Source organism: Dunckerocampus dactyliophorus, chromosome 17 (genome assembly GCF_027744805.1).
Source record: "Dunckerocampus dactyliophorus isolate RoL2022-P2 chromosome 17, RoL_Ddac_1.1, whole genome shotgun sequence".
Taxonomy (NCBI): Eukaryota; Metazoa; Chordata; class Actinopteri; order Syngnathiformes; family Syngnathidae; genus Dunckerocampus; species Dunckerocampus dactyliophorus.
Genome location: NC_072835.1, coordinates 7,081,446 through 7,106,039, shown reverse-complemented (window position 1 = coordinate 7,106,039; position 24,594 = coordinate 7,081,446). Strand labels below are relative to the sequence as shown.

The window sequence follows — 24,594 nt, the reverse complement described above, 5'->3', positions numbered from 1 at the left end:
CATTCTCAATTGTGTTCATTTGCTTAGTGATTATTTCTTTCGCGTCTTTAACGCGAGAGCAGCGTTCAAGGCAGTGCGATCGTTCTGTAGTACCTTGAAACTATTGTGCAGTGCTCTATTTTCCTCCCTTAGGTACTTGACTTCATCATGGATCTCAGAGAAACTCCTCTTGAAGCTGTTATTCTGTGATTGCACATTTCCAATCTTTTGCAGGCTTCTAGATCTTTTCTGTGCTACAGTTTCCTGCAGTATCGCTTTCAATTTTTCCTTCAAGGCGCCACATAAAATCATCTGTCAGCATTCGGCATGTGCTGTATGACTCCGGCTGTTTGTCCAGACCCAAAAACTCCACGGCTGAATCATGTTGCTTTTTGCATGGCATTGTTGTTAGGAACCCGCTTAGAGCTTCAGTAGTTCGATGGTTAGCTTAACTTGCTAATGGCTGTCGGCACCTATAACTCATTTATTTCAATGAATCCGTACCACTCTCGATATCCGAGTTCAGCATACTTGGTAGCTATTGTCTCTTGTCTCATCAATGGAATGTTCCTGACGCCTAGCGGCCAGTGTACTAGAATACTACTGCAATGATGCAGTGAACATTGACACAGGAGCAGCTGTCAGCCACAACTCATGCCAGTCACTGGCACTCTCCCCACTGCTAACCATGCTAACACTCAGCAACTAAACATTAGCTAGTTGACGTCACACACATCACTTCCCAGGCCCCATCTCTTCACTCATTCAATGCCAAAGATGTAGTTATACATTTTTATAAACCTGAATGCCTGATCCCAACGACATATTTATACGCCTTTTAGGTTTTTGTGCGCGAGAGGCAAAAAGAGGTGATGACACAACTCTCTAATGCATTTCACTTCAGAGCAATTTTAAGCAACAAAAACAGCCACAAGGTGGCAGAAGTGCATATGATATGATAAGAGCTCGGCAGTGATCATGTGAATAGAAGAATCACACATGACAGGAAGGAGGAAGTGAGAGAGCGTGGAGAAGTGTAGCGTGCAGAAGGTACAATGCCTACAATGTAGGAAATTTTAATGCCTCCACACGCACACATACACATGCACATGCACACGTGTGGACACACATTGTTCAGTTCCAAATGTGAAACTTGTTAATAGCTCCTGGTGTTAAATTATTTTGCTGTACAAAAAAACTTTTTTGTGTTATGTTTCTATAGTTGTTTAGATATTTGAGCTTTCACAAAATCCAAAAATATTTGTGACAAAGTGAAAGTTCTGCTTGAAATGTATCTTTTCACAAAATGCAGGTTTTCTCCCTTTTGTAGTCGGGAACTGATATTTTCCTAAAACTTACTTCCCTTACCTGTTCCACTGCTGATTACTAAAGAACGGAAAAAGGTAGAAACAAACTTTTTTCTGATGAAAGACAGGAGTCTAATCTTTCTTTGGTAGGTTCCATATAGCCATAAAACACAATAGCCTGTGTGCCTTGAAAAATCAGTCAAAATCATCTAAAATGGCCGATACGGAAGGAAACCTTTTGAAACCTGGCTGGGATTGAATGAGTTAAAGGCACACACAACGTTACCTGACATTACACTACATATAACATAATCCAAATGCCTTATATTTGCATTTTTGTTCTTGCTAAAAATGCTTAATTTGGGCCAAGAATACATACAATTTGCATTCTTAGTATTCAACCACAAATCAGCGATCATTTGATGAATGCAATAAGTGCATTAACTGCAATAAAGCGATGTTCGAACCGTGATGTATAGCGAGAGACGACTCTATATGCATTTGTGAACATGTGTCCAGACTTTAGGGACACCCTTTGATGAAGGGTGTTGGGTGGGCAGAACACAGATGACTTCCTGATGGTGGGGAAGTGATCACAACAAGTTTTATTGTCATTGCTGCACACAACATGTAACATCGATGGTACTCTTTTTCAGCACGCATCCAGCCAATTGTGCTGCGACACCTGAGCAGCCATCTTTCTTATTAGGGTGATTCTTCCACTTCGCCAATGGGGCGTATAGCTGCTTGTTGAAGTCAGCATAGCTCAGGATAAGGCCACCTCCTCTTCCTTCTTTTTCTTCTTCAGTTCCATCTCAGTCTGCATGCGCATCGACTAATGGTGGGCAGAAGGACTCCACATCACACAATTCCCCAAAAAAAAGCACTTTATCTGATGCATGGACACCACTTTTCCATAAGCATATCAATATTAAACATTTGCTGGCTCGCTATTTGACAAGCTACTGTCGACACTTACCGGTACTCTTCAACCTTCTCACAGACAAGTCCAGGCGGTCGAGGTGTAACGACATTTCACGTTCTGACGTTTCATGGTTACAACCATTGTTGGCCAAATTTGCAATTAGTTATAGTTATTAGTTACTTTTCAAAAAACTTAACTGGATTAGTAATGTAATTACTCCTTCATAAATGTAATTACCAGGAAAGGAATTATTGGTTTACTTATTTGAGAAACCTTTTAGTACATTGATCAAAAGACCAGTTGAAAAATTACAAGTATTCACATTTTGCACTGTTGGAGCTTCAAAACGCAAAATGAAGAAATGGGATTGAGACAAAAAATGTTTGAGGAAGCAATTTATTGCAAACAAGCACTAAAGTGAAATAGGCTGTTTAGCTGATCCAAAGTGTAAGACCATAATACCTCAAAAAACCCTGAAACCCTCCTAAATAGAAATAAAATCTTTTTAAAAAGGACTCAGTAATGAGTAGCTGCAACATTCTTGTTAATCACCTCAAAAATTGGTTTGGCATGCTTTATTCCTTTGTTTCCAGGAGGCCAGTGGGAAAGGTCGTGAAGATGGCTTCACGGAGGGCATCCACTTTCTGGAACTGATGTTTTCTAAACTCCCCTTGCCATCCATCCCTAAATGTTCTCAATTGGATTTAGATCAGGGGAACACGCAGGATGGTCCAAAAGAGTGATGTTATTCCCCTGGAAGAGGTCCTTTGTCAGGCGAGAGCCTTCAGTCATGAGGGATGCCCCCTGCAAAATCTCCACATAAACAGCTGCCGTTTGACACCCCTGCACAACCTGAAGCTCATTGGTCCATTGAAACATCATGATGGCGCCCCCTCCACTGTGCCGTGGGGAAAACATCTCAGGTCGTATCTCCTTGTCATGCCAGTAACATTGGAAGCCATCAGCACATCCATCCCATCCGTCTATTTTCTATACCGCTTGTTCTCACAAGGGTCGCGGTTATGCTGGAGCCTATCCCAGCTGTCTTTGGGTGAGAGGCGGGGTACACTCTAGACTGGTTGCCAGCCAATCGCAGAGTACCATTCACACTCACATTCATACCTATGGACAATTAAAAGTCTGAAATTAACCTAGCATGCATATTTTTGGAATGTGGGAGGAAACCGGAGTACCCAGAGAGAAACCACGCATGCACATTCCACACAGACATGTTGCCACGGAGATACAAACCCACGATCTCCTGACTGCAAGGCGAACATGCTGCCATCAGGACAGTCAAGGATATATTTTTTCCCATCAGAGAATAAAACTTTCTTCCACTTTTCAATGTTCCATGTTTGGTGCTCGCATGCAAATTCCAAATGGGCAGTTTTATGGTGTTGAAGGAGACGAGGCCTTTGAAGACGTTTTTTGTTCCTAAAACCCTTCTTTCGCAGATGCCGTCTGATGGTTTTTGGACTGCACATGGCACCAGTAACAACCTTCGTCTGGACTGAGGATTGTCCCGTGTCTTGACAGACAGCCAATCGTCTCCTCCGGCTCAGGGCTGGTGACATTTGTTTGGGTCTACCACTTGACTTTTTTTGTTCCATAACACTCAGGAGAAGTTTCAAATGACTGTCCTACTGCATCCAACATCAGCAACAATGGCACACTGAGAGAGGCCTTGCTTATGCAGCTCAACAATGCGACCGCGTTCAAACAGAAAAAGCCTTTTTACCATCAAGAGATTATGGCAGAAAATGACATTGAATCCACATTTTTGCCAGGATTTTGGCTTTAAAGGCATAGTCTTAAAGATTTGATCAGCTGATGAACATCCTATTTCACTTTAAGGGTGTTTGCAATAAATTGTTTACTCAAATTTTTTTTGTCTCACTCCCATTTCTTGTTTTTGCATTTTGATGCTCTACTTAGAACCTCCTTAAGATCCAACAGTGCAAAATGTAAATTATTGCAATTTTTCAACTGCTCTTAAAATGTTTATCATGAGTGTACGTGTATTTCTTCTTAAATAATCTTCTAAATGTTCCTTTTGGAATATTATGACTTTATTTCCATACTATTTTGACTTTAATCCATTAATATCGTAACTTTTTCCCCAACCTAAGTTTCCAAAAATGACAACTTTAATTTGTTTTGCTTCTCATTATTACAACTTTTTTTTCATTAAATAATTTTTCTTTAATATTTCACCTCTACGCTACTAATATAAAATGTTGTAATGTATTTTTTTCAATTACAGCTGTTTTTTTCCAATTTTCCAACTATTTGAATTTTGTTCTTGTGAATTTTCTTCTCCCAATTATGACTTTATTCCCATGTTATTTTGACTTCAGTCTTGTAACATACCTTTTTCCACAAGCTAATTTGATGAAAAATTACAACTTTGTTTTGTTTGTTTTTCATAGTATCATGACTTGGGAAAAATGTCCTCTTCCTTTAATAGTTCATCTTTATGCTACTAAAATGAGGTTATTTTTCCTCATAACATTATGCTGTTCTCGTAAAATTACGACTTTTACCTGTTAGATTACTACTTTTTCTGTTAATATTTTGTCTTTATTCTTGTAAACTTACTGCTGATTTTTCCGCTTTTGCTGCTGCTGTTGTTTTTTTTTAGTATTTTCTTGTTAAATAATTTCTGAATGTGCCATGGGCCAATAAAAAACAGCCCCAACCCACAAATGGCCCCCGGGCCACACATTGTACACCCCTGTTGCATTGACATAGCAGACAGCTATGCAGCCTGTTGTTGTGTGTGATATCGTGCAGTTGAATAACTTGCCTTTCTACATTAAATGTCTGTTCTTGGTCTTCAATTTTGTGAAATAAATTTCTAGATGAATGCGACTTGCAAACTCACATATTAGTGCAGTTCGACTTACATGTTTTTTTTCTTTTTCATGACGCATTTTTTTATACTCCAGAGAGACGTACATTGCCGTCATAATATGGAACATGTACTTGCCCTTGCACTGAGGACTTCCTGTATATGAACCCAACAATGAACCCACAATGAACCCACATGACCTCACCTCCAGGTCTCTGGTGATAGCGTGGTTGGGCCCGTGGGTGACCATGAGAATGCCAAAGGCCTGGCAGATCATGCTGTGGCCCTGCTCAGTCTGCCCCGCCTGCCAGTGTATGACGCCCGCACGCATGATGGCCAAACCCAACAGGGGATTATTGTGGTGGTATAACTTCCTGTGGATGATACAGGATGCAAAGTTAATCTTGCAAGGTTAAGTTGAAATGCTTTTCCGAGCTGTAGTACCGCATGTTCATGAAAAAACCTGATGCAAAATCCTCAATTCAATAGAGTGCGCCGCAGCAATTTTGCCCTGTTCAAAATTGCGCAAGCAATTATTGTAGATCAATCGCAACACGCCCATTAATTGTATGTGCCATTTTTTACTTTGCTCACGCAATTTAGCACTCGTTGATTGGGACCTTAGTAGACGAGGCTCTAAGTGGAAGCATTTGAGACAGGGGTGTCCAAACTTTTTCCACTGAGGGCCACATAGTGAACAATGAAAGGATGCAAGGGCCACTTTGACATTTTGTAAAGCAGCACATGTAGATATGCTAACAAGTTATTTACATTTCAGGAAAAACCTGCATCTCAGCTTTGTGACATGGGTGGAAAACCACATCAATAGTGTGAACTTCTCTCTTTGCTCTTTTTTTTCCCCTCCCATTTTTGCTTCTGTTCATTTTGTAAATATTTCAACTTTCTTCAGAAATAATCTCTGTAAATTTTATTTACGTAATGTTGTGACTTTATTCCTGTACTATTTTGACTTTATTCCCTTAATATTATAATTTGTACTAATAGCTAAAACACATTTTTTGTTTTGTTTGTTTCTCATAATATTATAACAAAATAATGTTTTTTTTACATTTCAACTCTGTGCTAATAAAATTACATAATTTTTCCTCATAATGTTACAAATGTGTTATTGTAAAATTGTGACTTTTTTCTTGTTAGAAAACAACTTTTTTCACTTCACATTTAGATTTGATTCTCATAAAATTATTGCTGTTTTTATCCTTTTCTATTGTTTTTTTGAATTTTCGAACTATTTCAACTTCCTTCTTGTAAATTTCCTTCTCGTATTTATGCCTTTAAGATTTTGATTTTATTTTCATACCATTCAACTTTTTCCTTAACCTAATTTTCAAGAAATGACTTCATTCGTTGTTGTGATTGTTTCTCATATTACAAGTAAAAAAAAAGAACAGCCTTTTCTTTAAGATTTCAACTTTATGCTACTAAAATTACTATTCTCGCAAAATTACAACTTTTTCTCGTTAGATTACAAGTTTTTAAAAACTTTATTCTTGTAAAATTACTGCCGATTTTTCCATTTTTGTTGTTGCTGCTTTTTATTTTTATTTTTTTTATTTTTGTTATTTTTAGAATGTGCCGCAGGCCAATAAAAAAACAGCCTCGGGCCGCACTTTGGACACCCCTGGGCTAGCGATAAGCTTTATGTTGAGATGTGTCACTAAATAAGAGCATAGATGAGGTGGCAAACTTACATGTATCCATTCACCAGCCTCCCAGCGTACTCTGCAGCCTCAGAGAACGAGCGCTGGTATGAAAGCACCTCGCTGGCTATGCTCAGCACGCGCAGTTTGGACAGGTGAGTGTCAGCCAGGACGTTCTCCTGCTTTTGCAAACACTCACGACACAGCTTCACCACCTAAAAGCAGACCGGGCCTGTTCAGAGCCACACAGAAGATTGTGTGATGCCAGGAAGGAAACGCACCTCGTGGAAATTTCTCTCAATGCGGGACTTCTCGATCTTCTCCAGACAGTCTTGACTGAAGGCAGTGACCTCTTTTAGCTTCTCAGCAGACGGCTGTTAGGGACAAACAAGATGAGCGTGTCAGAAGTTGTGCCCCATACTGGAGGCCATATTGCTTTATTAATAATAATGATAGTCATCATAACTACACAAATACTATATGCCATTCATAATTCCATAAAATCATAAGATTTCCACCTCAGACTTGCTCTAAGCTAACATTAGCCACTCTGAAAGGTACAAGTATTATTCCTCTAGCATTAAAACTCACTGGACATGAAGACAAAACTGTGCAAAAAGGAGTGTTTGTTATGACGCATCTTATTATTTTTGCGGTTTTATCTTCAGACCTTTTTTCATATGAATGAAGGTTTATTATTGTTTGGTTAGTCTATTGTTTGTGGTTACTCTGAGTTATTTCCACCAGATGTGTAACTTCCTGTGAGGACGTCTCTTCCACTTCCTACAGTGGATTTCAAATTTTGAAGTGGACTCTAATTTCTAAGCATTCAAATGACATGTCACTCAAATAAAATTTTACTTTATTTTCTCTTTTTGCCTTGTTTTGCTCTGTTTTTTTTCATTCTTATAAAAAGAATAATTATTATTTATTGATGTATTATTCTTTTTCCCCATATGATCTTGCGTCCCACACTCCAGTCCAGTATGTGGCGCTAATGCACCCAATAGCTGGTTTGCAAGCTACAAAAAACCCCCCAAAAAACAAAAAAGAAGACGACGACATGCCAGATCAAACTCAATTCCTTTTACTGTCTTCTAAAGTGAATCAGATACTCGATGAAACTGGAGTCTTTATTGAGCATCCGTGAGTCAGTGAAACATGAAACTCAAGTCTTCTTCAAGCACACATGAGTCTGCGAAACTCGAGTCTTTGCCAATGAAACTCAAGTCTTTCTTGAGCCACGGTGAGTCAGTGAAACTTGAGTCTTCATCGAGCACCCGTGATTCAGTGAAACGTGAGTCTTTGCTGAACACCTTTGAGTCAGTGAAACTTGAGTCTTCATCGAGCACCCTTGATTCAGTGAAACTTGAGTCTTTGTCGAGCACCTGTGAGTCAGTAAAACTCAAGTTGTTGTCGACCACCCAATGACAGTCGAGTATTCGTCGAGCACTCGTGATTCAGTGAAACTCGAGTCTTTGTCAAAAACCAGTGAGTCTGTGAAACGTACAAATCAAGTCTTCTTCCAGCACCCGTGAGTCAGAAAAATGCAAGTGTTTGTTGAGCACCTGTGAGTGAGTCGGTGAAACTCGAGTCTTCCTCGAGCACCTGTGAGTCAGTGAAATTCGAGTCTTTGCCGAGCACCTGTGAATCAATGAAACTTGAGTCTTCATCAAGCACCCCGTGAGTCGGTGAAACTTGAGTCTTTGTTGAGCACCTGTGAGTCAGTGAAACGCAAAATTCAAGTCTTCTTCAAACACCCATCAGTCAGTGAAACTCGAGTCTTTGTTGAGCACCCTTGAGTCAGCGAGACTCAATCGCAACGGGTGAATCATTCGGGCAGGAAGGGGAAAGGAAATTTGATATGCGGCAAGAAGCAGATCTGTCGGGGTTAATACATTTACACAAATCCAGGTAAACAATGGCATGTTTTGTTGAGTAAGTCAACGAGTTATGGAGACGAGTACCCGTGAATTCCAGTTCAGTAAAAACTGGCGAGTGTTGACGAGTCGTTCATGACTCGCACATCTGTATCAGTCCTTCAGATCAGCTCATTCACACACATTTAGGAGGAGCCCAGCAAACTCGTAGATTAGAATGAAATCCACCAAATGTCTCACCTTGCTGTCTGCAGCAGCCACCATCAAGTCATCCTTGAGGTGCTGGCTGCAGTGCTGACATGTGCACTCAAAGTGGAAACACTCTTCCAGCTTCCTCTTGCGCTCAGCTGACAGGTTGAGGAAGTCCACGTAGCTCACGGTCAACTCTTGACCTTCAGGGATTTTTTCTAAAGCTCGCAGCTCAATCCTAGCAAAGAAGAAACTATTTAGGGTCTCCAATGAACGTAACAATAATTGAAAAATTACGTTATGTTCCAATTAGCATATACTAGGGTGCGCGTTTTGTTGTGTTCTTAATGCATTTTTTATCACAAAGTGTCCTTGTTAGCATCCTATTAGCTTGCTAATACATAGAAACAGGAAGCAGAATGAAGGTAAAAGTAACCTTAAATGTTCATTTAGCCTACATATTAATTTATATGCATTTCCAATCGTAGTCTGCATGTAAAACTATAAATGTAAAACTATAAAACATGTGGTGTGTTAACAGTTTTGGATGTCTGGAGCACATTAATCGGATTTACATTATTTCTTATGGGAAAATTTGGTCAGGTTGGAGTACCTTTCGGTTAGAGTCGGACCTTCTGGAACAAATAAATTACACTAACCAAGGTTCCACTGTGTTTGAAAACTGTTTGTGCTTAATGCCACAAACGTACTTTGAATGAATCATATAATCAGTATATTGACTGAAAATCATGGAAACAGTGACATTAATTGAGTGCCTTATTAGCATTTTGCAGTTGTGACAAATACCTCCCGTTCTTGACCCAAGATAGGTAAAGTGAGCACGGGCTGTACGTACCTCCTCTGAGAGTGGAGAGCGGAGCTCAGAGCAGTTTGGCTGTAAAAAGAAAGTGACAAGTTCAATGTTTACATGTGAGGCTTTATTGATATGATATCATCCATGCACTTCATTTTTTTAATCCTTCGCTAGAATACAACATATCATCTACAATGCATGAATGATGTTGGTGTGAAAGTAAAGACTTTGGTGGTTATTGTAGATGTGAAAATGTACATATCTTTACTACTGGATAAGAGGAAACGCTCTAAGGGATTACGTCACATGCAGCAGCAGGGGTCAATTCTGGGCCCCATGAAAACAAATCACATTGGGCCACCCCCTTTAAGCTTTTGGACAGAGGACCTTGGGGGTCTTAACTTTTTTTTTTTTTTTTTTAAGTCACAATTTTATGGGAATAAACTTGTAACATTATGAGGAAAAATCATGTCATTTTAAAAGCGTGGCGTTGAAATATTTTTTAAAAATGTTATTGTTTTAAAAGCTGTGATATTCTGTCAAACATACAAAACTAAATTAAGTTGTAATTTTTGGAAAATTTGCTTTGGGAAAAAGTTGGGATATTATGTAGGGATGTCCCGATCCAATCTTGAGGAAAAAAAAACAGAATTTGGGAAAACATAAAACAGATTTTATTTGGCCCTAATGGAGTTAAAAAAAAAAGTTATGTATTCTAAATCACACCACAAATTTGTTACAAAAACCAAACAATATTGTTGGCCATGCCGTGTAATAAAAAAGTAATGTTTTGAAGAGCTATTTTCATAACCGTATTCAATTCCACAAATTCATGTTTGTAATCGATCGAATCGGATCTGTTAGACTATAAAAAAATCGGATCGGATGGGAAGCCAAAAAATGGGGATCGGGACATCCATCCCATCTATTTTCTATACCGCTTCTTCCTCATTAGGGTCGCGGGGGCATGCTGGAGCCTATCCCAGCTGACTTCGGGCGACAGGCGGGGTACACCCTGGACTGGTGGCCAGCCAATGGCAGGGCACATATAGACAAACAACCATTCACACTCACATTCATACCTATGGGCAGTTTAGAGTCGCCAATTAACCTCACCTGCATGTTTTTGGAATGTGGGAGGAAGCCGGAGTACCCGGAGAAAACCCACGCACACACGGGGAGAACATGCAAACTCCACCCAGAAATGCCCAGGGGAGAATCGAACCCAGGTCTTCCCGATCTCCAAGCTGTTACCGTGTTGGCCAACGTGCTAACCACTAGACCACCGTGCAGCCCGGGATCGGGACATCCCTAATATTATGGGAAGTGAGTCAAAATATTATGAGAATAAAGTCTTAATATTACAAAAAGAAAATGTACAAAGACTATTGAAGAAAGATCAAATATTTGGAACATTTTTAAAAAACAGCAAAAATGGGGGAAAAAGAGCAAGTTCATACTAATAATAGGCTTTTTTTTTACCTATATCACCAAGCGGTTGCAGTTTTTTCTTGATATATATCTAACTTCTTAGCATATCTACATGTTTTGCTGTACAAAATATCAAAGTGGCCCTTGCATCTGTTCATTTTTCAATATGTGGCCTTCTGTGGAAAAAGTTTGGACGCCCCTGTTGTAAATGATACATACTTGCCGTGGTTGAGGACAACAGAGCAGTTGGGCCAGCAGTCATGGTTGACCAGACATAGGTTGGGAAAAAGCCCCACACCGACAGCTTGCAGCCCACTCTGGTCGCTCAGTGTGAATCCGTTGCATTTAATCTACAGGGACACAAATAAGAGAAGTATGTGGAAGAGAAGGTGGTGGTCCAGGAGGAACGAAAACAGTTTTCGGTGTTCATTGTTACAATGCCAAAGATGTGTGAGATGTAGTCGACTGAGTGCTGTTTCCTTCCATAAGACCAATATCCCAGCAAGCTCTTGACATCGTTCTCGAGCTTTTTGAGGCTGTCCCCTGCCAGGTCGGACACGTGGTCCTCCAGCTGTTCCACTGAGATCATCTGATTGTCTGCCACGATGCCTGTGTCCTTGTGAAGGCGCCACAGCACTCGTGCAGCCAGACTGCAGGGGGAAATAAGAAGAGTACATGAGTGGGTCTTTCAGTCCATGATCAACACAATCAGGGGGCCCAAGGGATATCCTGGAGGAGCTCATGACACACAAAAACCCTTTTAAGAAGCTAAAAAATAAGCAAATGTTGTTATTGTAGTCCAGGAATGGATAAAGTACAGCCTGTTAAGCTGCTTTTTAATCGTACCCACATACTACACGTCTTGAACCATTTGTCTAATCAAAATAATTCCAACAGTTTCTCAAACTAGAGGCTCCCTGCTTTCCAGTGATGTACATGACATTACGATAATCCGAGGGACTGCGTCACAGCAGCTCCGAGAAGACCAGGCTGTGAAACAAAGCAGAGTGGGGGTTTGTTTGCAAAGGAGCGCAAGCCTGTGTGATGAAGAGGGACAGAGAAACAAACTTTATATGACAAAGTTCATTGGGTGTTTTTTTATTTTACAGTTTATTTTTGCCATGTTCCATCCATCTATCCATTCATCTTTGGGTCACGGGGCAGCAGCATAAGGCAAGAAGCCCATGCGTCCCTCTCCCCGGTTACTTCGTCCAGCTCCTCTCAACGGATCCAGAGGCATTCCCAGGCCAACTGAGAAACATATTCTCTCCAACGCGTCCCACTGGTCAGACATACCCTGAACACTTCCCCAGGGAGGCGTCTATAGGAAGCACCCTGACCATATGCCAGAGCACCATGATCTGGCTCCTCTCAATGCGGAAGAGCAGCGGCTCTACTCCGAGTTTCTCCCAGATGACAGTGCTTCTCACAATATCTCTAAGAGGGCCCAACTGTACTCACTCTTTCACCGTGTTGTTTGCCACATTTTTGTTGTGTTTTTGTTTGATTGCAAACACGTCAAGGAATCCCAGTAGGTAGTCAAGACTCCTCCAAAAAGGAAACACTTTAACTCTTTAATGGTCAATGATTCATAGTTCATAGTTCAAATTGTCAATCCCAAATTCTTGATTCATGCACTGCCTCATTCGGTAAAACCTGTCCAAATGTATTCTGTTTAGGAGTTGGCTTGTCATGATACGTACTGTATATTATTTGTTCACACAAACACTTGGTCCAGTGAACAAACAACTATATAATCAATTGCCGAGACACGGAGAAGGTATAGGATGAAATAAGCTCTGCTTCTTCCTACTCTACTACTTTTGGACATGATGCACTGTGCAACCATGTGATGTTCTTCAATGGAACTTTTGGCTGCGGTGCACACACGTCTACTCCGGTTCCCACGTAACCGTCTATCAACTCTGTGTTTCTGCCTGTCTCATTTTACATCCATAACACTCATTTCTGGTTCTAACAACAAAACATGAGCATTCAAACTTACCGTATTATGTTCACGGCAGCTAGAGTCAAACAGAGCACACGTCACCAGACATAGGCTCCAGCATACCCACAACCCTGGTGAGGATAAGCAGCATAGAAGATGGATGGGTAGATGGATGGACGGACGTTAGCAGACACCTTGTAAGGCATCCCCGCGGGTGTTTTTTTAATTTTCTGTATTAAAACGACAAGGTACATGTTTATTGGTTCTGTGTGACATATTTTTACATATTTGCAAATTGTGGTTGCAGTAGAATAATGTGTTTTTTTGTGTTATTTTGCTCATTGATGGTTTAGTGGAGGTTTTTTCCAACAAAACTAGCTAAAAGTGATGTTAAATGCTCAGCTGTCCATTCATTTGTCATTTGTAATTATTTTTACATCATTTTATGCACTTTAAACTAGAATTATTGTCTGTTTGTTTTTTTTAATTATTGTTTAAAATGTGTTTTGTGTTTTTGGGTGTCTGGAACGGATCAATTAGATTTACATTATTTTCTATGGGAAAATTTGCTTTGGTAAGAGTCCGTTTTGGTTTGAGTTGGACCTTCTGGAACGGATTAATGATGTTCACCAAGGCACCACTGTATTTCCTATGGGAAAATTTGCTTTGTTTTTTTTCTCTCTTTCAGTTTTATTTGACCTTTTGGAACTTACTAATAACAAAAACCAAGGTACCACTGTAAACCATTAAAATTACTATATGTGCAATAAACAGAGAAAACCGCTGTTGAAAAGAAGAGTTTACAGTGTGTGAAAAATATGTTTTAGTAACAATGTTACAAAGTAAACACAATGTAACAATGTGTGGACTTCCAGAGACTTAAGCTTAGCTCAGAAGAAAGTCACGACCAGGCAAGACAATTTGATGGAGCAAACAAACCAGACATACAGTATTGATCATTGTTTGGAACATTTTAAAGGCAAACCAAACAACTTGTATTTTCTAACTTCCAACAACAATGCAGCCTGAACAAACATATTAATAAATCTGAGGGTGTCTGAGGGTGCCACCCTCAGATTCATGGGACATGTGATGGGCCCTGGTGGTCTTGTCTGGGCCTGCTCAGTCCTCTGGGCCACTGGGTCTTTCTTGGGTTTACTAGCGACAGCTTCCACTGACAAATTCTCGCTCACATTATTATTATGGTTGTCAAAAATACCACGTTAACTATGATAACAAATTTATTTAACTAATTACTTTAAAAATGTTAGCATCATTTATGGATGCGCATCATGTCAAACCACATGTCTCTGTTATGACAGCAGGCGGGGCCATAATAGCGTCCACACAGAGTCTAGCGCTCTTTAATAACTTTATTCTGACCTGAACACATCAAAAACAGGGCAATTCCAACACCGCGTATCTCCAACTCAAAAACACCTCTCTCGTCCGCTCATCCTGGAAACCTTCCAGTTGTATTCAGGGGCACACCGAAAATCACAAGAACGTCTTTATTATGCATGTATGTGTGCTCTAAATAAACAGAAAGACAAATAAAAACAGTAAGTGAATATTCTTATCTCTCTTCAACGTAACTTTTACTGCACAAGTACGATTTGCTGCATTTAAGTACGCTCGGAAATGCCAGAAAATACATCTACACTCACTCATGTGAATTCATCTTAAGTTACGTCGTGTCTTCACGCAAGCCTTCATGGCTCATAACATGGCTCATAACAACGTGATTAAAGTGTGGTTCTGCTACTATTAAAGAGACTCGCATTAGGCAATTACATTTTCAGACACTGGTGGTATCTTTTAGCTTGATTTAAACTTTCAGCTTTCTGCTGTAAATGCATACTGTAAACATGTACTGTAACTACTGTATGTCCTGTCATTTATCTTTCTGTGCATGAAATACAGCAAAAATGGACATATTTCACACATAGTGCCAAATGGTGATTAATGATGACTAATTAATTTGAAACCTGTGACTGTTGGAGAGCGCTAATTATTATTAATGCTATTGCTATTTGTGTTTGCTCATGACCAGAGGTTTGTGTTAGTAGTGACCAAAAGGACAAGATCACTTGTACAAGTGGCCAAAATGAGTTTTTTTCCGTAGGGTAGCTGGGCTCTCCCTTAGCGATTAGGTGAGAAGCACTGTCATCCGGGAGGAACCACTGCTCCTCCACATTGAGAGGAGCCAGATGAGGTGGCTCGGGCATCTGGTCAGGATGCCTCACAGATGCCTCCCTGGGGAGGTGTTTAAAGGCAAGTCCGACACGTTAGGGGGCCTTTGTGAAGACCCGAATGTTGGAGAGACTATGTATGTCTCTCAGCTGGCCTGGGAACGCCTCAGGATCTTCTGAGAGGAGCTGGACGAAGCAGCCTGTGAAAGCAAAACCTGTGCTTCTCATCTTAGGCTGCTGCCCGTGCGACTCAACCTCGGATAAGCGGAAGAAGAAAAATGGATGGATGGATGGATGGATGGATGGATGGACGTTTTGTGTTATTATTGTCGTTATTATTACTCCTCTCTTTGCCTTCTCTCTTGTGGTCCATCCCCAGATTCTCCAACCAGGTTCTCCAACTAGAGCCCAGCAGATGTTAATGGTGCATTGTTACCTTCTATCACTGTATTCTGTTTTTCCTAAGCTGTGTACTGTCAATGTAAATGACGCGACAGTGTTGAGCAGGATAAGATTATGAGTTTATTTAGTGTATTCTTCCCTCACAAATAAGTCCAACTATCAGCTTAAGGAGGCTAAGATGTCTTTCTTACCGAACATTCTGATTTGGCGCCTTGCCAACCTTCTTGATGGCCGCACACTCCTTCTTGTGTTCATCCCAGCATGCAGTCTGGCAGGTGCGGTTGCAGTAGAAGGCGAACTGGCATTGGCCGCAGCGATGTAACATGGCCTGCTGGCGGAAGCAGCTGTGGCACACCTGCATGAACATGCTGCGAGAAAGCAGAGTATTGAGCTATTTCTGTATGTATTTATACAAAATCTTAAGACCAGTTGAAAAATTGCTAGAATTTGCATTTTGCACATTTGGATCTTAATGAGGTTTTAAGTAGAGCTACAATATGCAAAAACAAGAAAGCGGAGTGAGACAAAAAGCATTTTGAAAAAGTAATTTATTGAAAGCAACAATTAAACTGAAATAGGCTGTTTATCAGCTGATCAAACATTTAAGACCATCGCATCCATCAACTGACCATCAAACAAATCTAAATTTTAGTCAATCACTACACAACTGAACACAATAACTAAAACTCAACTGTGAACCCTCAAAGAGCACGGGTCTTATTTATGTCTTAAATAGCTTATTTTCCATAACTACGTCCACTATATTGGGTAATTGACATGTAAAGGTGACTATAGGGGTGTTATTTCATATCTAGAGGGCTCTATTGATATAAAAATCTGCAATTAGAAGGTAATCAACAGGTTTTCTATGCTCTAACTAATAATATTGATGAAATATTCAATTTATATATAAGGAATACTACTTTGCGAAAATTCGCTTATCACGGTCGCGTTTGGAACCAAATAACCACGATAAACAAGGGATTACTGTATTTGCATTGTTTCGTCATCTTCAGCAAAGAAGATTTTTAACTGTGAAGGTTTGTCCTGTATTTTTTACTCACGTGAAGGCAGAGAGTCTTATACTGACAGGAATGCAGGTGAGCTTTGTTGTGCTGAATAAAGCTTTTGTTTATTTAAGTGTGCCTTGTTGCTAAGATGCTATTCTTAGTCTTTTATATTTCTTCATTCCTGCCTTAGTCTTTAACAAATGTCCCTATACAGAGACCATTTATTGCAACTTTCATTTTCTCCCACAATTTTATCGCAACAAACACCTAAAAAACATTACAACTTCCATCACAATTTTTGAGGAAAACTCCTGTGAAACAGCTGTCCTCCACACATTTGTCCGCCCGCCACTAAGGTCCGCTTGGAAACACCTTTACTTCGACACACACGAGCAGGAGTTTTATTTATGTCTTATTACTCTTACTATGTCGACTATATTGCGAATGATTGTTTGTCTATATGTGCCTTGCGACTGGCTGGCAACCAGTCTGAGGTGTACCCCGTCTCTCGCCTGAAGTCAGCTGGGGTAGGCTCCAGCATACCCCCGCGACCCTAATTAGGATAAGCGGCGTAGAAAATAGATGGATGGATGGATGTCTGCTATATTGAGTAATACAAGTACAAAGTCATTTGAAGCCACCATTTCAATACAATGACAATACAATAGCTGTCCAGAAAAAAAACAAGGAACTGCTAACATGTGTCTATGTTATCTTAGTTATGTCTAATATGTGTTCTCTTCTCTGATTATATCTAATATATTGGGTCATACTAGGGATGCTCCAATCGATCGGGCACCAATCAATATTGGCCGATTTCCGTGGAAAAGCATACGTCTCGGAAAAGTGTCTCCTGCCCACTTTCCTTCACACTGCGCAGGCGTGCCACAGCCAAAACAAACATGTCTGCTGTGTGGAACATGCCTGCCATTTGTGAGAGTGATATAAAATTAAAAACATGCCATGAAAAATATTTCTTGTTAATCAGCTTTCATTTAATAAGGCATTTAAAGAACAACCACCTGACGGATTATGGTGAGGTTTCGAGGCCTTCACCGTCGGAGTAGCTGTTATTCCCAACAGTGTCAACGCTGCTACAGCTATTTCTGCTTTGGGTTTTTCTGTTACCTAGCCTTTTTCCTGCTACCTCTTGTAGTAGTGACTTTTGTTACCCATAGTGTGGCTTGGCCCGTATTTTTTGTTGGATTCTAGTCTTATTCTTTTGTACTTTGTTCTTGTGCTTAGCCATTCTTGACAACATGACTGGACAACAACACAGCAAATGCTGTCCTGATTGAGTCTAGTCCTCCTCATTTCGTCTTTGTTTCTGAAACGTGACAACACCAGAGGGGTGAGGGTGTTTGTGCCTTATTCAGGGACAATATACTCACCTAAAAATTGTCATTTGGGCTTTTTTCTTCTTTTGAGTATGTGTCATTAAAACAGACTTCCGTACTTTATATCAATGGTCCCCAACGGACTAGCTTGTGTAAACACAAGCCGGTCCGTGGGTCAAAAAAGGTTGGGGACCACTGCATTATAGCAATCTAATTTATCTTATTTATTAAGTATTGTGTAAAACTAAGACATGAATAACATCAAATTAAAAGCACAAAATGAATGCCGACCCACCATCCACCAGTTCCAGCCAAGTTTTTCCAGAGAGATTATTACATTGCAGTTTGACGTGTGTGGTAAAAGACTAAAGGTAACTTGAGACAAATGCGCACATTAGCACTCAATAAGTCATCAAAACTTACCCTTATGCAGTCCCACATAGTATCAGCAAATATGAGGTGAAAGAAAAATGGTAAAAATACAGTAGTAGTCTATCTGTGCGGCATGAGATAAAGTTAGCACACGCACAGTGGACATGTGTCAAGTGAGACGGATGTAACAGAGAGTATCCGGCCACTTTTCAAAATAAAACATGAAAAAAAGAAAAAATGGAAATGATTTTTTTTATTTTTTATTTTGGCCCGGTACCAAATGACCCACAGCCTGGTACCGGGCCGCGGCCCGTTGGGGACCACTGCTTTATATTACCATTTACAAATCACCACAGATTTGTTTTATTGAGGATTTTACTCAGTTACTTCCAGTTGTGTGCAGTGATTATGACTGTTTGGTCATTACAGCGGACTTGAATGTGCATGTGGATGTAGCTAATGACAGGCATGCTAAAGAACTCACTGCTGTCCTTGAAATGTTTGTCTAACTTAGCATGTGACCAAACCTACCCACAGCAAAGGTCACTATTGATTTGATCATTACTAAGAGTATTTAAAATGTGAATGTTGTGGATGTTGCTTTGTCTGATCACTTTTGTGTTTTCTTTGACCTGTCTATTACACCCAAACAGTTGACGCTACAGTTGTTCAGGGAAGACTCATTAATAGCAGCACAGGGACACAGTTTATAGCAAGCATTAGGTTGGAAAACACACTGTGTTCTAATGTTGATGATCTGTTGAGCTCTTATACATTAAGTGTTGTAGATGTTTTGCATACCATTGATCCTGAATGGTTGAAAGTAAGCAAATGGCGCCATGGAGAAAATAAGTGTCTGTCACAGCACAGACAAGGGAGTGCCGTAGAGCCGAACGGAAATGGCGCAAGTCAAAGATCCAGGTTGATTATGAGGTTTACAAAGAAAAAACTGTGTTTTCAACCAAACCTTGCGTAGAACAAGAGAAAGCTATTTTTCTGAACTCATCACTAACTGCAGTAACAACTCTTGTGTACTGTTTGCCACAGTGAACAAATTAACAAACCCTCCAGTTTCACTGCCCTTACAACTCATTTCTACATCTTAGTGCAATGACTTTGCAACATTCTTTCACAACAAAGTTCAAGATATAAAAAAAGCAATAAATTCCACAACATAAATAACTATTCTGCAGCCAGCTACACATCACAAGCTGACACATTTCATACCTGTCATTGACAAAACAGGCAAAGAGATCATCTGCAGTGTGGGTCCATCCACATGCTGCCTTGAGTTACCAACTAGATTTCTAAAGTCTGTACTGCTGTCATTAAGCCTCTTCTGAAGAGGAGCAGTCTTGATGCCACAGTACTGTAACAACTATCGGCCCATATCAAACCTGTCATTCTTGAGAAAAGAAAAGGTTGTATACCAACAGCTGACTCACTTTCTCCTCTCTAACAATGTGTTTGATACTTCCCTATCAGGCTTTAGGTCCCACTGCAGCACTGAGACAGCTCCAATCAAGGTGACAAATGATATTCGTCTGAACACAGATGCAAGCAAAGTCTCACTTTTAGTTCTGCTGGACCTGAGCACTGCCTTTGACACAGTTGACCATGTGATCCTATTACAGAGTTTAGAAAACTGGGTGGGAATCTCTGGTACTGCTCTAATCTGGTTCAAGTACGATCTGGAGGACAGGAAGTACTTTGTTGGAGTTGGTAACTGTTCCTCAGAGCAAATGGCTATGACCTGTGTGGTTCCCCAGGGGTCAATCCTGGGACCCCAATTGTTCAATCTGTACATGCTTCCTTTAAGCCAACTCATACGCAGCTGTGATGTGTCCTACCACAATTATGCAGACGACACTCAGATCTCCGTGTCACTGACGGCCGGTGAACATGGTCCTGCAGATTTACTTCATTCTCTTGATTCATCATCTTTTTTGTTTTATGGAATGATTTATGGATTTATGGATTTTAGAATGATTTTATGTTTGTGGAATGATTTTATGAAGTGATTTTACCCTTCTTTTCCGTAAAGCACTTTGAATTACCTTGTGTATGAATAATTCTCTATAAATACATTTATAAAAACATTTTGCACGTTTTTCACACTTAAATGTTTCAGATAATCAAACAAATTTAGTCAATGACAACACAACTAAACACAAAATGCAGTTTTTAGAAGAAACTTTTTAGTATTGAGGGAGAAAAAAATCCAAACCTTCATGGCCCTGTGTTAAAAAGTGATTGCCCCCACTCCCCCTGTTAAAACATAACTGAGATTAATTGAGATTAATTAGTCTGGAAAAGGTTAAAAAGCCATTTCTAAAGCTTTGGGACTCCAGCAAACTACAAATGGCAAAAACATGGAACAGTGGTGAACCTTCCCAGGAGACAAAAGGATGAGTTGAACTTTTTGGAAGGTGTGTGTCCCATTACATCTGGTGTAAAAGTAGCGCAAAGTAAATATTGTGGTGGTAGTGTGATGGTCTGGGGCTATTTTGTTGCTTGAGGACCGGAAAGACTTGCTGTGATAAATGGAACAATGAATTTGCTGTCTACCAAAATATCCTGAAGGTGAATGTCCGGTCATCTCTTCGTGACCTGAAGCTGAAACCAACTTGGGTTCTGCAACAGGACATTGGACCTCATTCACGAACATCTTCTTAAAAGTCTTCTTCAGAACTGTACTTAAGAAGACGTGGGTTGGAAACTCCGCCACCTTCACGACACGTTCTTAAGTAGGGATAATCGTTTGCACCGGTGTTCTTAGGTTGATGAATGGCAACTGTGATGCACGTGCATGTGAGGCCTAATTTGCATAGGTCACCGCCTATTATTTCCTATATAAGGTAAAAAATGTGCCGTGCGTAACAGGCAGCTGGAGGCGGAGATGACAACGCGCAAGGGCAAGACTGAGGAGCAGCTGGACAACAAACAGAAGAAAAACTTCAATCCTACTGAAATAGAGGTGCTTTTACAAGGAGTGACCGAACACAAGACCACCTTATTTTCACGTGTATCCACCGGTCATCAGGCCATCCAAAAAGAGTCGGCATGGAGCACCATTGCAGGAAACATAAATGCCGTTTCCACGGAGAAACGCGCCACCGCAGAGGTTAAAAAGAAGTGTTTTGACTTGAAATAGACTAAAAAAAAGATTAGACTGCACCGGAGGGATCTGGAGGAAACGGGAGGTGGGCCATCAATCAGAAACCAAACCATTTCGGAAACTCTAGAAAATATTTACACAATCATGATGGAAAAATAAAGTCAAAATACATAGTTTGTGTGTGACAATTTATTTTTTCTGTGGTTACATTTGATTAGACGCTGTCTAATTAATACAGCAGCCCCGTGCTCTGGCTCAAGACGTGGCTGGGGGCGCATTTCTTTATCTGGGGGTGCTACGTGCGCAATAGACACACCACGTTTCATTGCGATGTTATTCTGATGATCCTGCACACCTGCAAGATCAGAGAGGGAAGCCTGAAGCCTGAAGCGGGACATCAAATATTCATCGCTTTCAGCAAATAAATCTAATGGTCCCTTTACATTCTCTCTCTGCGCAGCGCACGTCCAGCCAGCTACTTTTTTTTTGATGAATTGGGATTTGAATATATATTTATCGATGGAGTATATTTTAGTTGTTTTGATGATAAATAATTGTTGGGATATTTTATTTGCACTACATTTTTTGGGATCGGGTTGCGATTGAGCATTGAAAGTGCAAGAGTCCTCCTGAGCGTTCGTAGAATTTGTTCTTAGATCTAAGAACTGTGAGTTGAGAACACGTTTCGTGAATGCCAAAAATCTTCGTAAGAAGGCTTTAAGAACACATTTGTGCGTAAGAACGTTTTGTGAATGAGGCCCAATGATCCAAAATACACCAGCAAGTGCACCTTGCTAAAGGAAAACAAAATGAAGACTTTGGAGTGGTCTAGTAAAAGTCCTGACCCTCCAATGTGGCTGAATTACAACAATTCTGCAAAGATGAGTGGCCCAAAGTTCCTCCACAGCGCTCATTGCAAGTTATGGCTTGACTGCAGTTGTTGCTGCTAAGGGTGGCCCAATCAGTTATTAGGTTTAGGGGGCAATCACTTTTTCACACAGGGCCATGTAGGTTTGGATTTTTTCTCCCTAAATAATAAAGTTTCATTTAAAAACTGCATTCTGTGTTCAGTTGTGTTGTCCTTGACTAATATTTAAGTTTGTTTGATGATCTGAAACCTTGAAGTGGGACAAACATGCAAAAAAAAAAAGATAGGGACAAACACTTTTTCAAACCACTTTATGTCCTGCCTGGAAGTCCTGCTAAAGCTCCCTCAGACAATGTACTCTCAACCAAAGTCTCCTTAAATACGTTGTCTCATCCTCTGTAAGTCTCACGAGTGATATATGTTGTCTTGAAAAAGTAAGTAAAATATGTTTTTGTCTAAATTAAGGTGAGTTTATTGTTCCTTTTTTCAGATCATATTGCCAATAGCAGGAGTGTAGTCAGGAATTCTGGGCCTCATGAAAAACAAATCATGTCGGGCCCCACCAAAATGTCCCCTCCCCCTTTTTTATTTTGTTAATAATTATATATTTTTTGGACCTGGCAGTCAGGGGACCTTGGAATTGTCTTAACTTCTCTTACACGGCACCCCTGGCCAACAGCACTCATCATAAATACATTGAATCCATGTGATTGGCATCCGTATTAGCTGATTGCACCCATGGATGATAGGTATCTGAATCAGCAGCATAAAACCACGATTGGAGCATCCCTTGGTAACACAAAGGTGACTGTAGGGGTGTTATTTCATGTCTAAAGGGCTGTAATAATGTTAAAAACCGTATTTAGGTCATAAACGGGATTTCTATGCCATGACTACAAAACTATTTAATTTATTAATATTGAATACTACTTTGTGGAAATTCACTTATCGCGGTCGAGTCTGGAACCGATTAACAACCAGACATTACATTTGACACAGATATTGCACTTTACAAAATCCAAAAGTCAACCTGAGGATCACATGACACCTTGTCAGCTGCTATGTATCTAGTTGCTGATGTCAAGGCAGTTGAGAATTTGGAAACGAGGTCACATTCCCAATGGGACGGAGGAAGAACCTGTAACTAAGTTAGTAAAACATCATTTGATTGTGTCCATCAGGGCAGTGACATCATCCTCCTACCTGTCAAAGACTACAGCAGCAAAGCTGGCCTCTGCAAACACCACCTCCCCAGCGTTCAGCTCTCTGCCTGCCTTGAGGCCGCGGCCTTTCTGCCCTGCTTCAAACAGCTCAGCGCTCTCCATATTCCCCACCGTCATTGTGCAAACAAAGCAAAAAGCAGAGAGGGAGAAAACAGTAGCAGAGGCTACACGAAGATAACTGGAGTGGTGGCTTCTGATGAAATTCTCACACACATTCAGGTGCTCTGGCCTCCTTGGCCCGGCCCGTCCTACAGCCAAAAATACATTCACCTCCTCTAAGGCTTGAAGCACCTCCCCAGCGGGAGAAGGAAGACCAGTGGAGGGAACTGGGAGGGTGTGTGGATCCAAGGTGGGAGTCGTTCCCTAGTTGGGTCGCCTCCCTTGTGGTATTTTTGTCTATGCCAGCTGTTGCCTTCCATTACAAGCACATGACAGGCAAAATAAAACAAACTGGACTGAGTGAAAACATAGATGCTTCATGGTTAGCACGTCCGTCTCCCACTTCAAATCGCTGTTGGAAATATGTAGTATCTTTGCTCTATCTATCTACTATCCGTGTTCCAACTGTGCTAGTGCGTTTTTCTCTGGGTGCTCCGGTTTCCTCCCACATCACCAAAAACATGCCTGTTAGGCTCATGGAAGACTAAATTGTCCACAGGTGTGAATGTGAGTGTGGATGTTTGTTTGTCTTACCCATTTGTGCTTTAAGTAAAACAATGGGCCCCAACCCTAGCATTTAGCATTGTTTTTAAAAATTATTAATTATTATAATTTTTCTTATTATCATTTATCCATTTTACAGTAGTCCATTGCCACTTTGCTCTTCAGATTTTGAGACTTCACCCTATCATGGTTTTTCAAAAATATATAAATTAATAAATCATGTTGGTTTGTGGTTGAATGTGGCCTATTATTAAATCCCAATTCCACCCCTTAGCCTTTTCCCTTCGCCTGAGGGATGGGTCCCTACCCATTAAAACCGAGGGCCAAGGGGAAGAAGACACTAAGAAATGGAAAAAGTCATTACAACAAGTCATGAGGGTAAAAGGCTAAGATAAGGGGTAAGGAGTGGAAGTGTGATTCA

General features: G+C 40.5%; 1 protein-coding gene across 3 annotated transcripts; it reads right to left on the bottom strand.

Annotated features, from left to right (window-relative positions):
• Positions 1-1,461: 1,461 nt before the first annotated feature.
• smyd1a (SET and MYND domain containing 1a) lies at positions 1,462-23,789 on the bottom strand. Of its 3 annotated transcripts, XM_054758066.1 has the most exons (10): positions 23,491-23,789; positions 15,774-15,950; positions 11,477-11,690; positions 11,260-11,390; positions 9,652-9,690; positions 8,847-9,033; positions 7,008-7,100; positions 6,778-6,941; positions 5,271-5,439; positions 1,478-2,121 (listed from the first exon to the last, which is right to left on the bottom strand). In XM_054758066.1, exons 1-10 carry the CDS (start codon positions 23,625-23,627, stop codon positions 2,053-2,055), a joined length of 1,380 nt encoding a protein of 459 aa, XP_054614041.1. In that variant the 5' UTR covers positions 23,628-23,789; the 3' UTR covers positions 1,478-2,052. The 3 variants fall into 3 exon arrangements, with proteins under 3 accessions (XP_054614038.1, XP_054614039.1, XP_054614041.1); XM_054758063.1 differs by having other exon boundaries at positions 1,462-5,439; XM_054758064.1 differs by lacking the exon at positions 23,491-23,789 and adding an exon at positions 18,353-18,494 and having other exon boundaries at positions 1,463-5,439.
• Between the last annotated feature and the right edge of the window lie 805 nt (positions 23,790-24,594).

Bases quoted from the DNA above. Each gene is read 5' to 3' on its own strand.
- smyd1a (XM_054758063.1), bottom strand. From the start codon at position 23,627: ATGACGGTGGGGAATATGGAGAGCGCTGAGCTGTTTGAAGCAGGGCAG. The intron at 11,691-15,773 runs GTAAGAAAGACA...TTCCCCCTGCAG, and splicing joins GCGCCAAATCAGAATGTTCG to TCTGGCTGCACGAGTGCTGT. The intron at 11,391-11,476 runs GTAACAATGAAC...GTGTCCCTGTAG, and splicing joins TCTCACACATCTTTGGCATT to ATTAAATGCAACGGATTCAC.